This window comes from Numida meleagris, chromosome 10 (assembly GCF_002078875.1).
Source record: "Numida meleagris isolate 19003 breed g44 Domestic line chromosome 10, NumMel1.0, whole genome shotgun sequence".
NCBI classification, from domain to species: domain Eukaryota; kingdom Metazoa; phylum Chordata; class Aves; order Galliformes; family Numididae; genus Numida; species Numida meleagris.
This window is the reverse complement of record NC_034418.1, coordinates 10,289,662-10,305,073: the sequence shown is the minus strand read 5'-3', so window position 1 is coordinate 10,305,073 and position 15,412 is coordinate 10,289,662. Positions and strand designations below refer to the sequence as shown.

Sequence of the window (15,412 nt, the reverse complement as noted above, 5' to 3'; positions counted from 1 at the left end):
CATTCTTAAATACAATACTATGGTCATGGGTTTGATTCTGGTCCCAGTGAAGTCAAGGCCAAAACATCCTTTGACTTAACTGAAAACAGAAGCCAGACCCCACTTTAACCCTCACATCTGCAAACAGAATATAACTGGATGTGAACAGAAGAGGAAATATTTGGAGCTGGTAACAAATCCATCTTTTTAATGTAAAAAAAAAAAAAAAAAAAAAAGCCATCATTGAATTTATTTTTCTTTCAAAAGCAGTGTTAAGTACTTCTGGCCCAAGTTCAGCCCATCTTCCCTCCCAGACAACCCCAACACAAGGCGAGGACCAAGTTTCTTTCTATTGTCATCTACCGATTCCCATGGAGTTCAACTAGTAGAGTTTGCCCATGAAATTATATATAAGTTTTGCAATGGCAGAATTTAGGCAGTGGTCTCCCAGAAGGCATACCACATTCCCCAAATGCCAAATCTGCAGCCTTTGATGTAATCATATCCGTACAAGTCGTTGGCATAACACCTTCAACACAGTATGACACCAATGTTAAAAAAAGAGTCCCTGATTTTCATTGTCTGCTTTCTCAAGAGAGAGATTTGCTGCTGCAAAAGCTTCTACCAGATCTAAACGGATTACCTGCAGCACTGGTAGCATCTGCTCTCCATTAGGACAGAGGCGTAACAGGAGCCTGCCCTTTGGACTGGGATTCCTTCAGCGTTTCAGCTTTACGGTGAAAATCTCAGTTTCCAGTGCTTGCCAACTGATCCTTTTTGAGTCTGACCAAGAGTAACGTTGCAAGTGCTGCATAATAGCTTCCCAGCATCCACGTGCAGGATTCCTTTCAGGTATTGCTTTTTGTGGTCTTCAGCAGATAAAAAAGCAGGAATTTTAGCCTTTGAACTCATACCATACTACAGTAGAGTGAAATCAATACAGTACACATGAACACTGGAATACCTCTGCTTAGCCTATTTGTCTGGTGCCCAGCTCCGACGGGCAGGCAGTTGTCACAGGGATTGTATCAATAAGGAATGCAGTAAGTGCACTCATGCTAAGCTAAAAGCCAGCCCTCCTAGTACAGATTCAAGCAGGAGCAAATTAGGTAAAAACAACAACGAAAAAAGAATACCAAAATACAGTATCTCCTAAAATGTTTACCTGCAAATTATTTTTAAGTACCAGAAGATTAAAATGCATGCTAATCACAGCACAGGAGTTGGAAGCGTAGGTAACTTGGTGCATAGAGCATGGAGATATGTGTTTATAACTCTGGAGCTCATTTCTAGCTCTGCAGCTTCTCCCAGCTATAAAATCAGGTTAGGAGAGCCACCATCCTGGGTAACTCTGTATCAGTGAAGTTATACCAGGAATGAGAGTGGCAATACTTACCCGTTTCTCACTCAGCAGATTATTCATTTAATGTCAGTATAGCACAATGGAGCAAGCTGATGTGCTGCAAGGACTAAGCAAATTAATCAATTTGTTACATTCAGGTAACAAAGAAACTTGGCAAAATTTATGTAGCTAGCAGCAGTTTAGGGCACAACCTGTGTTAACTATAGCCTAGCACGCTCCACATCACGTTGTTACTGTGTGCTTGAGAGATCTAGCCTCCTCTAAGCTTTCAGAAATTAATCCTGTGTTTGCATGCCTACATATTTCTTCTGTTTAAATATGCACTTTGTTCTTAAAGACTTTATTAACCCATGAATAGATTAATTCTGTTTTCAATTATATGGGTACAAATTTGGAGTATCTCCTTCAAAGCCAGTGAAGCCATCTTTTTGTGAAGGCCATCTGACTAGGAAAGGCACATGCACCTACCTGTAAGGGACTCTTCTGTGCTCACCTGCCTGTTGATCTGAAGGTGCCTGAAGACACCTTCAGATGTCTTTGACAAATTCCTGCCTACACATCAATATACATTCCTGGTGTCATTCCACTGCAGTGAACAGTGCAGTGGAATGAATCTCTGAGTTACACCAGAGATTCTTTGGGGCAGTTTTCTAAAAGAACAGGACTTATTTTGTTTCTATTTAAGCTTACAGTAAAACTCTCACTGACTTCACTGGAAGAGAGATTTGGCCCAATGTACTAATATCCAAACCACCTCCATTTACTTCAGTGATTGTAGGCAATGAATTAATAAGGTCCAATGTATTTTTAAATCTTAGATTTCATAAATGATCACAAGCATGTAGGTCACAATATATACACAGAACGACACCTACTACAACCACCAGTGGGATCATTAAAATTATTAAATTAGGCCTAAAGACAAATTCATTTCATAACATGTTCCTTACAAAACAGATACCCCTCGCTTCATAATCTAGGGACTCTTTTTTATAAACTTCATAAGTAGTTCATGAAATATCCCCCTAAGGAGACCAGGTCTACTTGCCATTGCAGGGTCTTTATAAAGCAAAATTTTATAAATCACAAGACAAACACCAGCGATGTTTACTCAAAGACCAAATATGAAGAAGTAACACCTCTTTTGCTCTGCTGGTGCAGTGGTTTGCTGTGACCTCAGGACATGATTTCCAACACGAAGTTACCAAATCCACATCTTAACGTAACTCCTCTCCATGTGAAGTGCGTGCTGGGCGCACAGCATACAAAAAGTAAATCAATAAAGGGAATTCCCCTTTGTTTTAACTGTAAAGCTGCTACAACTGTGAAACTGGGCAAAGGTGCAGTATTTTGCACCATGTTCATCAACAGGAAAACAGCCTCCACTAGCAGCACATAAAAGGAGGAGACAGGTTGCTTCCATAGCATCCTGTGGGAGCAGTTTCTCAAACCATGCTGCTAATGCTGATGCTTTTCATGTTTCATGTTAGTGCCCTGAAAACGACTGCTGAAAAATACTTAAATTGTGCTGCTGGCTCTGAAGTGCCCTGGCAGTTGAGAGGTGAGTGGTAAGCAAAAGAAGGAATTAAAAAAAATGACAAAGGACTTAACCAACTAACCTCAGAAACTGCTATAAATATAGAGTGCTAAAGCAAGAAAATGTTGAATTACTGGTCTCCCTATCTTCTGGGTTCTCTGTGTGAGTTTTAATAAGCCAGACTGATTTTTAACTCATTGTAAACAGGAAGGAGGGGAATTACTAATGGGCTAAACTCAGCCCAGTGTCAGTCAAGTTATTGTTGCAGAAGAAGAAGAACAAAGAGAAGAGAAGAAAACAAGACAAGGTCAGCTGAGTTTGCACCAAAGGTATTGGAGACAGCCTAGCAGCCCTGACCCTCTCACAAAGGGCACAAGTGACATCCCTCTGCCCACAGCCAGGATGGACAGATTGGGTAGAGAGCACTTTCTCTCTCTTCCCTTTTGACTAGCCAAGCCAAACAAGGTAATATCTAGATCAGGAACATGGAATTTTCTCAACTTCAGGCTTTTTGAGCAGCCTGTGCTGGGCTTATAAACACAGCCATCATTTTATTTCCGTAAGGTGGATGAGTGTGGTTTGCTATCTTCTCCTCTCCAATAGTAGCTCGATCTGCCCCTTCCTAGGTGCTGTAATACCTGTTTGTGCCCAGAACTTGACACAACTCAGGCTGTAATATATATACGTATGCAGAGAAATAATAATTTCAGAAAAAGTGTTCATCAGAGACTAGCTGTGTAACATTCCCTTGTACATTTCATCAAATATTCCAAGTAAACATACTAATAATTCATTCATTGACATGCCCCAAACTCTGCACCCAATTACAGTAAGATTTGTGCTCCCAAAGGATAAGCTCTGCTTCCCTCTCCAGAGCCTGCGGGCAGTCCCCGGGCAGCAGCTGTGCTGGGCAAGGCAGCATTTATGAAGTCCAGTAAGGAGTAAACACCTTTATCACAGCAGACAGCTCAGCTCTGTTGTGGCTCCCTACATGCCAGTTAGTCAGAGATCCTGGAGAGATGGACACAGACAGGTCTGAAGAATCAGTTTCCATACAAATTCCTTCGCTCCCATCTCTCACAGTCACTGGACTGAAAAGTTACATTACAGGGCTTGTTCTCCTTTACCGCCAAAGCCACCACTGCAGAAGTGCAGCAACATCCTTGGTTAACACAGGGAAACCCGTTTTTGGTGTATTATTTCCATGAGCTGTGTTCAATTTCTGAAGACAGATTCTGATTTTAGGATTTTTCCCTCTAGCAGAAGGTAAAGACAGGGTACCTAGGTCATTATCCCCAGCTGTAATTACTTCCCTGTTACAGGAAGGCCTCCTGTTCCACAGAGGCCACATTCAGTGCACCTCCTTTAGCCAGGCAATGCCCTGCTGCTCCCAGACCTGGCACTGCTGAGGCAGCTGTCACAGCAGCTCCAATTAGCCCAGCCAGGAGGATAAAGGGTTTTCCACCTCCACCTGCTGTGCTTTGCCTGCGTGCTGCCCAGGAGCTGTTCTGGCTGGGTCCTGGCAGCAGCTCCCATCCTGCTGTCAACTTCCCATGCTTCCCAGAGTGCTGCATGGACTTGGGTGATGGCAGCCACACGGCACCCTTACAAAACAGCAATGTTTTACTGTATAAACAGGGAATGCCTGGTTCATTTTCCATTATTTGATTCAGCAGTTTGGAAATAAGAGTTCTTTGCTTGTTCCAGCTCCCACTCAGGTAAGCATAGCACCCACAGGTTTAGATGTGGACTGGGGGAAAGGGAGGGTGGGATACAGAAAGGATATTTTTAAGGATTTTTAAGGATTTTTTTTTTCCATTAACTGTTCTGCTGGTCAAAATTCCCTTGGAAACCAAATATTTGCCCAGTCAGCAACCAAATGAGAAAAACTCTCAAGATTTTTCTGTTAATTGCAGGTGCATTAAATGAAACAGAAAATGATTTTAATCTGCATGAAAATTCTTATGTTAATTCAGAAAAAGGCTCTATGCATAACCAAAATCTCTGCTTTTCTGTTCCCTTCCTTGCTGTCTTCTGCAGCAGAGCTGGGGGGTCCCTGGCAGGCTCACCCCTCTAAGGCCAGTGTGCCACAACCACCATGCTCACGCTATACCCTGGCTCTGCAGCTCTAAGCATCAGTAGTGCAGGAAAACACTCCTACCTCTTCAGGTGTTTTCCTTTAAAGTCCATGTATGCGTCAAGTTCACTATATCTATTAAAATTAATGAGCTTTGCGCTGCAGCTCACATGCAGGTGCGTTTTGTCGAGCTTTGCCTGAATTTGGGCTGTAGGCGCCAATTCAGAAACTCTTTGCCTTTTGGGTAATAGACCATGCTTTTTAGCCTGGTTATGCCTGTGCCTCGTGCTGCACCACAAAGAACCTCACTGGGAAGAGCAGTACCTTACTGAGGGTGTAATGTGCCACGACGGGCACATGTTGTGCTGAAAGAGCATCACTAAGCAGGTCTGTGGAGATATTGAAGAGGGAGAACATGCCATACACATGCCAGGTGAGTGAGCTGTGGTCAGCATGGTATGGAATTGGCACTGAGAGGTTTTGGAAACACCTAGGTTAGCACTGATGCTAACAATTACACAGGGCCAAAAGAGAGTGAGTGGACCCAGGAGAGCTGGCAGTTTTCTGCTTCAAATTGCAACCCTGAGGCCACAATCACTCACTGGTTATGAACAAATTTGGTCTTAACTTCCTGGCCAAAGCAGAGGGTTTGTTTAAGAACTGATTTACACCCTTCTGCCAGTATGTGGTAAGTGACAGAATCTGCTAATTGACATTGTTTTCTTGTAATAACATCAAGGCTCCAAAGATCTGATGAGAAATTAGCAAATCAGTGGTGGTAACACTGGATTGATCCTACATGCTCTTAAATGTGCTAAGTCTGGAGAATTACATACACGGAACACGTATGAATTGAGAATTTCCCTGCTCTCTTCCAAAAAGAGCATGAAGTTCTTAGCGTAAAGGGTGAAGTGGAAAATCTGTCTTGAAGATCTCAGTAATTGATGTGTTTATCTGTATCTGGCTATAGGGCGTCAGCAGTCATGGTCATGGTCTGGCAGGCACAACAGGGGAGTCTTGAAACTTGGAGAAGCACCTTGTCCTGGAAGTCAGTCCAGCTTGCTGTGACTGCAGAGAAGTGGGAAGAAGAAAAGATCTTGGGTGTTGGTGCTGAGTTCCAGCAACAGGGGAATCTAGCTGACATACTGTGCAGCTGGGCTCAGAAGAACATGCTTGGTAGGAGAGCTTGTCCAAATGTGGGTTTATAAAAGAATGAGAGTTTTCTCTGACAAGAAAAAGTCGGAAGCTTTAGGGGACTCTTTTATAAATTCCCCCCAGACGATCATGAGTTCAGAAGAAACTAAGGCAGAGAAAACTGGAAAATTCTGCTATGCCTCGTAACAGCTACAGTCATGTAATTGCTTTCTGAAACAGTTAAGAAAAGCCTGTGCTGGTTTTCTCTGGAGGACAGAGCCTCCAGAGAAGTGGGTAATGAAGCCAAGGTGCCCAAGGACAGGGTGTGCATTGTTAGCACTGCCTTGGGCCACAAAGCCAACAAGTTCTGCTTTCCTTAAGAAGTAAGAAAACTTTTAAAAAGGTGGGTGCTTTTGGTTAACCAGCTGGAGTAGAGGCTGAGAGCAGACAGGTCCAGTTTGGCGGGTCCCAACCATCTTGTGCTGCCAGTTGGTGCTGGGGAAGTTCCTCAGAGTCTGTGTGACCACACTGCTCCCACCAGGAAACCTCTGCTCCAATTAAAACAATGTCTGCTCACTTCTCACACATGACCAATGCTCCTGGAAGTGTGATGTCTTACAACTTTGGTTCAAACAGCAGAACGTACTTATCTTTAACAGAGGGTTAGACAATAAATTCTAATTAACCAAGAATGCAAGGTAAATATATTTATCCTTTATAGCTGGACAACTCATAAAGAGCTCACAGCAATTTTCTGAGGTAAATGTTAAACAGGAGTGTAAAAAGAACAGGCTTCTAGTGAAAAAAATCTCTTTCTGCTTTCTAACAACTTCAAAATCATATCAAAATTTTCGGTGAAATGGCATAAGTGTGGGCTTGTTGTGGTATAGGGGGATTTGGAACTTTTAGTTCTTTTCCACTTAAAGTTGATGAGATATCTGTCACGGAACTCAGTGGGAGTAAGACTGGATGATTTGGCAGCATCTTTGGATATTCCAGTCTGCACATTAAGAACTTGGATTTCTGCTTGTTTTTTTTTATTTTTTAAGAGCTATCACATTCTCTTGAATAAATACAATTTGCAGTTCACTTTATAGATGTGCTAGAGTCTTTGCAGCCTTTACAATCTGTCATATAAATCCATATTCAAGTGTCAATGTATGAAGGGGCTGCTTTTAGAGGTCCTGTGGGTGAAAACATTAATGGAATTTCTAGAGGTAATGCTCTCAAAGTCGAATAATTTGTCTGTTTAGCTAGTTACTTTAGAAATGAGGTATTGATAGAATGAGTATTCAACAGAGGTTTTTTTCTTTGCCTTTACATACCTGTAGCTCAGAACTATCAGAGTTGGCAGTTTTGGTGGGAAAACTTACTGAAAGTAAGCTACAGAAAGTGAGCCTTGGATGCAGGTAAGTCAGTGTCAGCCTCCATGAACCCCACAAAACTTGTTAACTTGAATGGCAATTTTGGGTATACAAGAACAGCAGCTTCAACTAGCTATAGGAAGAGGGATTAATACTATTACTTCTGAGATCATCTCTGTGACTATTATGCTGTCTTTATGTTGCTTCTGCTCACAATATCTTTTGCTTGTTTCTTTTTTCCCTTGCCTTTCACCCTCTGGAAATCCAGCTTATGTATTTATAAGGCGTTTCATTTAAAAAGCCAACAAGGAAGACTTGTAAGAGTGAAGACTAAGGTGAGCACGTCTAGTTTAGAAACTGTCCTTGATAGTGGCTGTTTAACCCTTCCCTTTTGCCACAACAGTTGTGTGCTGCTCCAGTGTTCTCTTCTTTAGAGAAGTTATGTAGCCCGTAAAAATTTACTGGAAAGAGGGCGTCTACCACCTTTAATGCCTAATCTGGCACCCTTTGCTTATGCAAATCTAATCAATGGACAAATTCTCTTCTCCCAGCAGCTGCACTAGGGCAAACAACATCAAAGACTTCATCAAAGTTGTTCCAAAACAACTCTGGGATCTCTGAAATGCAAAATTAGTTCTCCGACTTCCCATCGTCAGCTACTCCCTCACGTGAGTAAGACTCCCAGAATCAGGTCCTTTGTTTCCATGAATTAGGGCTGACCACGTAACTTGGGATCAGACGAGTAAAGCAAGCAAGTGGGCTGAGCACAGTCAATCCTAACAAATTACAATACGAAATGTATCACGCTGCCTGCTGTCAGGTGTAATTTATGTCATACCAGAGGGGTGACTGGAGAGCAGGTATAGGCAGGAACTGGTCATACCTATACTTGCTTCTGCTGGGCCTGATCTGGCAAGCTGCTGAGAGCTCTTCCCTCCCACTGAAGTCAACACGAACAAAGTTCATTTAGGACCTAACAAGATTGGGCCTCCTTCAAATAATACCGAAAGATAAACAAGATTCAATGATTTTTTTTTTCCGTTTCCCATTAGCAAGTGATGTCTCTGTATATGATCACATTTATATGCGTGTCCTTAGACATGCATGTGCTGTATATATTACAAGCTAAAAGCCTATGTGGGATTTTGAAGCACGGAAAAAGAAATAGAGGTTGTAACATGAACAGGAAGGTTATTCCCACAGCTTTCACTTTTAGTGAGTGCAAATTATATTTTACGTGACACAAGCTAAGATTTAGCAAAGCATTTCAGCATATGCTTACATCTCTCTCTGAAACAGAAGCTACAAATTTGTTTAATTTTTTGGATTTGAAGCTTATAAACTCATGCTCAAACCAAGAGTTTAATATGCTGTCCAAAATAATCCAGGAAACTCTGCATGTGGATGAGTATGGCTATGCCATGTGGCCATGCACATCATCATATGAGCATAATTTAATAGTGCTCTGGCATTCTTTCCAGATGTCTCACTCAGAAAAGCTATCTCCTTCCTCTTGCATCTGCAAGAGATGCCTCTCTCATCCAGAGAGAACGCAATGGCAATCTGTGCCTTGTGAAAGAATCACACAGAGGCAGTGAAGCGCCATCAGGAGCTCCCATCGTCCTCACTGAAATAACTGCAAGTTTTATTTTGATTTAACTGGAAATGAGAGTAGGGCAGGCTCCATGGGAGGTAACCAACCAAGTCTACAATGCATTGCTGCAGAAAGCCAAATTACAAAGAAGAAAATTAAAAAAAAAACAAACAAACAAAAAAAACAAACAAAAAAAAACAAACAAACCCACAACTAAGATTTGATTTGAAACTTAAAGTGAACCCTCCATCCATAACATATGTAGCAGTGCAACCTACATAGGTGGTGGTGAGGGGTTACGTTTTGCTATAAAAATACATGGTTACTATTTAATCCTTCAGATTTTCAAATCTAGCTCTTTAAACTCTTACTCCTGTAAGAACTGAAGTTTGAGCAGCTGAAAAAGCATTCAAGCCTTATGAGACGATACTGCAATGCAAACAACGTACAGTACACAGCAAAACACCTGGCAACACAAGAGCTCTGGTCAGTCACAGTTTTCTATTTTAAACTTAAATAGAACTATAAAACCTTAAGGAAGATACTTCTGGTATTTTAGCAAACGGGAAAGAGATTTTAAATCAGTGCCCTGTTCTCTTTATATAAATATGTGAATTTATGTATATTCTCCCAAAACTTACATAACTGAAGCTTTTATTAAGCAAGTCTGATATGGGGCATATTTTAAAAATAGTGTCAGCAGTGATATTTTAGAATGTGGAAACAGATGTGCTATTCCATCACAACTGCTGAATCTTCTCTGTATTTTTATACTACGAAGCATTTGTCTGCTTCTCTGTTATAAATCTCTCCCCACCGAACAGACTTCTCTATGATTAAAGCACCACACAGACATTAAACGGCAACTGTTCTGTAAAAAAAATAATATGGTTTCAGTCTAACGGTAAGATACAGGTATTTTAGTAACTGTTTCTTTTCCAGAGACAATGTAGCAGCTACCTCTCCTTGGCATGAGAACACAGCCCTGTGCTTTACAACATCAGAAGCCTATCAAGGTATCTCCATAAATGTCATTTATTGCTTGGGAATCTGCCAAATCTGTGCCAAAAAAGCTATTTCTTTTAAAGGAGAAATCTTCAATTAAATCTAGAGCTTTACACTGGTTGTCAATAAAGAAAAAAAAAGTCCTTCTCTTTATAGAAATACTGGCCATGTACGTAGCAAAATCTCTGGTAACTTGCTGGCCTGAGCTCTGAATCACTTTTGAGTCCCTAGTGCCTCCTGTAAGCAGTCTGACAGGCACCCTTGATACTACACATCTACACCTTCTGGTGGTTACATACAAGGTATTTATCCTTCTGAAGCATAAACAGTCGGAACGACAAGAAGACGAATCATTTTAGTAATCAATAACTGCAAATCAAAATCAGGTACTACTGCAATGAAAAATATTGTAACCCTGAAAACAGTGATCCCTTCCACACTACCATTACAGGCCTGATGCTGCCCAGGATGCCCCATCCATTGTGGTGCCCAGTACCCCACAGGACTGGGACCTGGGCAAGTAACAAACAGACTGTGTTACACATACAATATTTTCATGCCACCTCCATTTATAGTTTGACGTATCTGGAGTCCCCTCTGTGATAATACTGGCCAGAACTGAATCCTTTTTGCCAGGCTTGGCATTAACCTGTTCAGCACTAATAAGCTACCCTAAACCACACAAACTTGATCTAATGTGTGGCTGCAAATGCACAGAGCAAGTATACTGGCCATTGCCCACAGGACATGCCTGCTGCCACAGAAGCACCAAGCTATGCCTGATTTCAGGATTTCTGCTGGCCAACAAAAGCATCCGTCAGTCCCAGTGTACCTGAACTGTCCTGTTTTCTCAAAAGAAGGGGGGGAAAAGTATTTTTTTTCCTAAATCTGAAAGGAATAAGTTGTTAGGTACAGTTGGAAATAATCTAGGACCAGCACACCAACAGGTGCTTCACACGTAGCAGTATAGTGCTGAAGACATTGAGAGAGAAAATGAACAGGCTTTCTAAATAATAAATAAATTGTACAGGCATTTTTTCTATACAACACCAGTGAAGTTAACGTATAAATCAGAAACCGAATTATTCATAAGTGGTGAATATATAATAAATCGTATTTCACACCAACATATTCCACACAGGTACATGAGTATTTCCATGCAATGAACAGAATGAGGCAGAGAGCCTGAAAACACAGAGGTCTTACCTGGAGTCTGGGTACTTGGTCAGGGTAGCCAGGCTGCTGGTGTACATGTGTCCTCCTACATCGATGTGCACAGGAGCATTCGACTTGGTGAGCTGAGCTGGGAGAGGAATTCCTTGAGCAGCCAGAGGAGAAACTGGGGACCGTGTTAGAGACAGACGGGACATGCTTCTTCCCTCCTGGAAAAGGAGGACAAAAAGAACAGTTTCTCTTAAATGTAGCAGTGTGTTACCTTTATTTTCAGTGTGATCACAGATCTAATCAGATCATTTTTGCATCTGCCTGATCACATATTCAGCTAACAAATTATTGCCACCACTGTAATTAAGTGTATTTGCATCATTTTCTTTAAAGTACCAGAGGGAAATGGAAAGATGCTTATTAGCAATAAGAAATCAAGAAAAAAATTTTTCAAGGTGTCAGCCTCAAGGGGCATAAAACAAACTGCAAAATTCTAATTAAAGGTCGCGGGCTTATGTGTTAGATGTGAAATATCCCCTGACAAACGAATAACCAATTTGTGAATGGGGATTCAGGGGGTTTTGCAAGTTTGTCTCAGTAACGAGACACCTCTAAATTAGTGACTTCCTCAGTACCTAAGGCATTTAGTTTATACATGTAGTAAATTTCATATCAAACTAAGATCAATTTTGTGTCTTATTTTCAATAATTGCAAAATAAATGGATAATTTTTAGTTAAGCCTTAATATTTGATACAAAGAACTAATAAGCTTTCAAACTGAATGCAATACCTGGAAACAGTGAAAACAGAAAGATATATAAACTGACCTGTGTTTTCATGACAAGAAGCATTAGAGATTACTACACAATCTGGCATGTGAAGTTACAAATTCAACATGCACCTAATGGCTACTGCTCTAAAAACATTTGAAAATTAGCAAAATTGCTGAATTGACTCAAAAATCTTCAGCTGATATACAAAGCAAAAAAACTCTTAAATGTCTTAAAAATGGAAAGGATTAGCAAAGCAAGACAAAATTCTTCAGTTCTCTTCAGTAAGAAAAGCACAGCTTATTCTGCATGAAACGTGTATCTCAGAGCTAATTTTGGTGAAATCAGTACAGATAGCATACACGTCAAACAAAAAAAATCTGCTGTAAGTTTTAGAAAATGTCCATTCATTCTCCCCCTTATGGGTAAAACAACATATGCAAAACATTATAGCTGAAGATATTTCTGAATATAATCTAATTTTCTTGGTATTTTGTTTTGCAAGCATGCTACCAAACACCCAGACTCTCCCTTCTATCTGACAAGCACTTTAATATAGCATTACAAAGTGAATTCACATTTCTCCCACATTACTTTGATAATGTTTCCTAGAAATCTAAAGCTGGTCTGGTCTTTCTCTTAGCAGTAAATATTTTGCACAAGGATCCTGGCTATGACACTTAATGAACATGCAGTTAAAAACATTCTTTGTAAAAATCCAAATCTGAGCTATATAGAAAGGAACTGAAAAATCTTAATACATCTGGACAGCTTCATAAAGTCATCATAACGTCTCCATTAACTGCATTTATCTAGTTTAACTCCTAAGGATTTCCTGCATCTAAAGCATAGCAATACATCACCCCATTATGAATCCACATCCTTTTCTCTTCGGAGGCAGAATGGACCTCTGCACTGAGCACGAAGCAAATGCCAGCTCTGTCCTAGGACTTCTGTGTCAGTCGATGTGAAATTGGGCATTAACATTTTTACTACAGCACCACCTTCAAGGAAAGTGATTGAATCCTTTCATGACTCAAGAGGCTGCCTTCTTGTTTCCCACAAGAGCTTGTTGTGGGCAAGCTTTAGTAAATACGTCGTATAGCATAAATAAAAGAACTAACTTTCAAAAGCAACTTAGTATGTAAGTACCTGCAGGATTTTAGCGCTCTGTTTACCAGTCTGTGGGTGCCTCATCTGTCTGCCAACACAAAGATTTTTCTTTCTTACCAAAGAGCACTGCAAACTCATGTTCAGTCTGTGCTCCCTCGCTTAAATGAAAGGGTCAGGAGACACAAGCTGAATGTCAACCCTGTCTTTGTTCAGACCCTAACTATTATCACTAATGATAAAGGTACAGACCTCGCGCAGCACAGAGCTGCCTTAGAAACACATCTCATGCAGTTTCACAAAACAAGTGCCTAATTAGGGCTCATCTGCACCCCTTGTTACAATTTCCAAATGAAATCAAAGGGCTTCCAGTCCTCTGTAAACGAGCCTTACATTTAACCATTTGTCTTGAAATACAGACTTCAATTTTAAAATATGCACAGATAGCTAAAGATCAAGTGATCCGAATCTATTTGTGCATATTTAAGCACCGCTGCTATCTTAGGATTTTGTTTAATGTTAGTATACCAGAAAATTCCTTGATCTGTGAAAAGTCTGAGATTCTCAGTGAGGCCATACTCACACAGTAGATATTTAATTTATACTATTCACTGGAGGGACCTTTTGAACAATCCTCTGCTTTTGGCATCTCTCAGCTAGAGCATGTGTTGAAAAAACACTTAATTATAGAAAATCACTGGAAAGCTAAAATAGTTCTCAAACTTTTATGGCTTTTCATACTTACTGAGAATGCTACTGGCTTTTTGGGGGAGGAGGGGAGAAGGGGAATTAGAACATGGGCTTTTCCCTTGCTTGGAGAGGATTCGTATCAAAAAATGAACCCAATATTAGAGTTGTGGAGTTCAATCATTTCCTATGAGCAGATTATCAGGGGGCGTAATTGTTGAGCATAAGGACACTGAAAACACTTCTAGTGCTCCAAAAAATGCTCTTATTTCTTAAGGTACCGTAACACTATTTCTAATGACTCCTTCCTCTCCTTATTGTAAAACGCAGATAAAATTCATCACACTGAGTAATGCACTTATTTTATGCACAAAGCAAAATCCTAAATGTATTTATCCAGTGAAAGTCTTTATGCACATATTTTCTAATACTGATGTGAAAATTAAAACCTTAAGGGTAAATATTGCAGGAACACTAACAAAATTCATTTATTAAACCATGTAAAATAATCCTTGCTCTTTAGTTGCCTACAACAGGATACAGCATCCCAACTAGTGGCACAGGCAATAACCCTGCTCTAATAAGTAACACAGGAACCTGCTGAAGGCAAAATCAATAGAGCCCGATTCCCAAATTATCTGAATATTTAGTTTTTCAAACACTGCACACCAAGATCTTTCAGAGCCAGCTTATCTTTTTCTGCCTTTCTAAGCTAACTGCATAAGTACTGCTTGTAAAAACTATTTGCCCATGCAAAGTGAAATAATCACAATGCCATGCTCATTTACACACAAAATGATTTTGTGTCCCATTGTGCTCACAGTTGTTCAGCTCTCTAGGGGTGATTAAACTAGCTATGCTGCTACAGCTTGAGATGATTTCACTGAATCGTTTCTCCATGAAGTTGCTTCTTTGCTAAGCTGTTATTTTAACCATAAAAGGTAAACAGAAGGCAGTTGTAAGAGCTCCATTCAGCTCTGTGCCCAGGGCTATAACCCTAGGGCAGAGAATGCTGAAAGACTGCAGAATTTTCCAGGGTGTTGCCTTTCTTGCTCTAAAGCCTTCAGGAATACTGTTCATTTAATACACACTCTAGATGATACATTTCAGATCCTACTAAAAGAAAGACTTCAAAAGTGTAAGAACTTTTGGGCGGATGAAGCTTTCCCACCTCTGCACATAGCCCGGGGCCATGGTAACCAATACTGCTGCTGATGTTGGGAAAATACAGTAGAAATAAACTGCAGAGAACAGAGCAGACAGATAGGGACAGGGGAGGTGAAAGGTTGCAGGAGAAGTAAGCGGCAGCCTGGAAGGGATAACGAGAAAAAAGGGGGGAGAGCGGAAAAGGAGGCAGCTCTGAAGGAGGGACAAAGTTAAATCGAGGAGCAGGCACTTAAAAGACTACAGATGGGAAGCAAGACTAATTGCGGATGTAAAAGCGCTTTGTTTCTAAAGTTTATTGTTGCCAGGATAAAAATTAATTGAAACTAATGCTGTTATTCACTCGTGCAGTTTAATTCCTTCATGCACATTCGAGACGTGAAATGAGCACCGCAGGTTCCAGGAGCCGCCAGCCCCCGCTCACTCCGCCCGGGCGCCTGCGGGGCCCCGCGGGTCGCGCCCC

The 15,412-nt window shown here is 40.8% G+C and overlaps 1 protein-coding gene across 1 annotated transcript in view; it reads right to left on the bottom strand.

Annotated features, from left to right (window-relative positions):
• The window catches only part of KCTD15 (potassium channel tetramerization domain containing 15), a gene marked incomplete at its 5' end in the record, with an annotated part of 37,129 nt that extends 25,694 nt beyond the window's left edge, over positions 1-11,435 (bottom strand). The window contains 1 exon segment of the mRNA XM_021407978.1: positions 11,260-11,435. Within this exon segment, the coding sequence (XP_021263653.1) occupies positions 11,260-11,435 (176 nt within the window).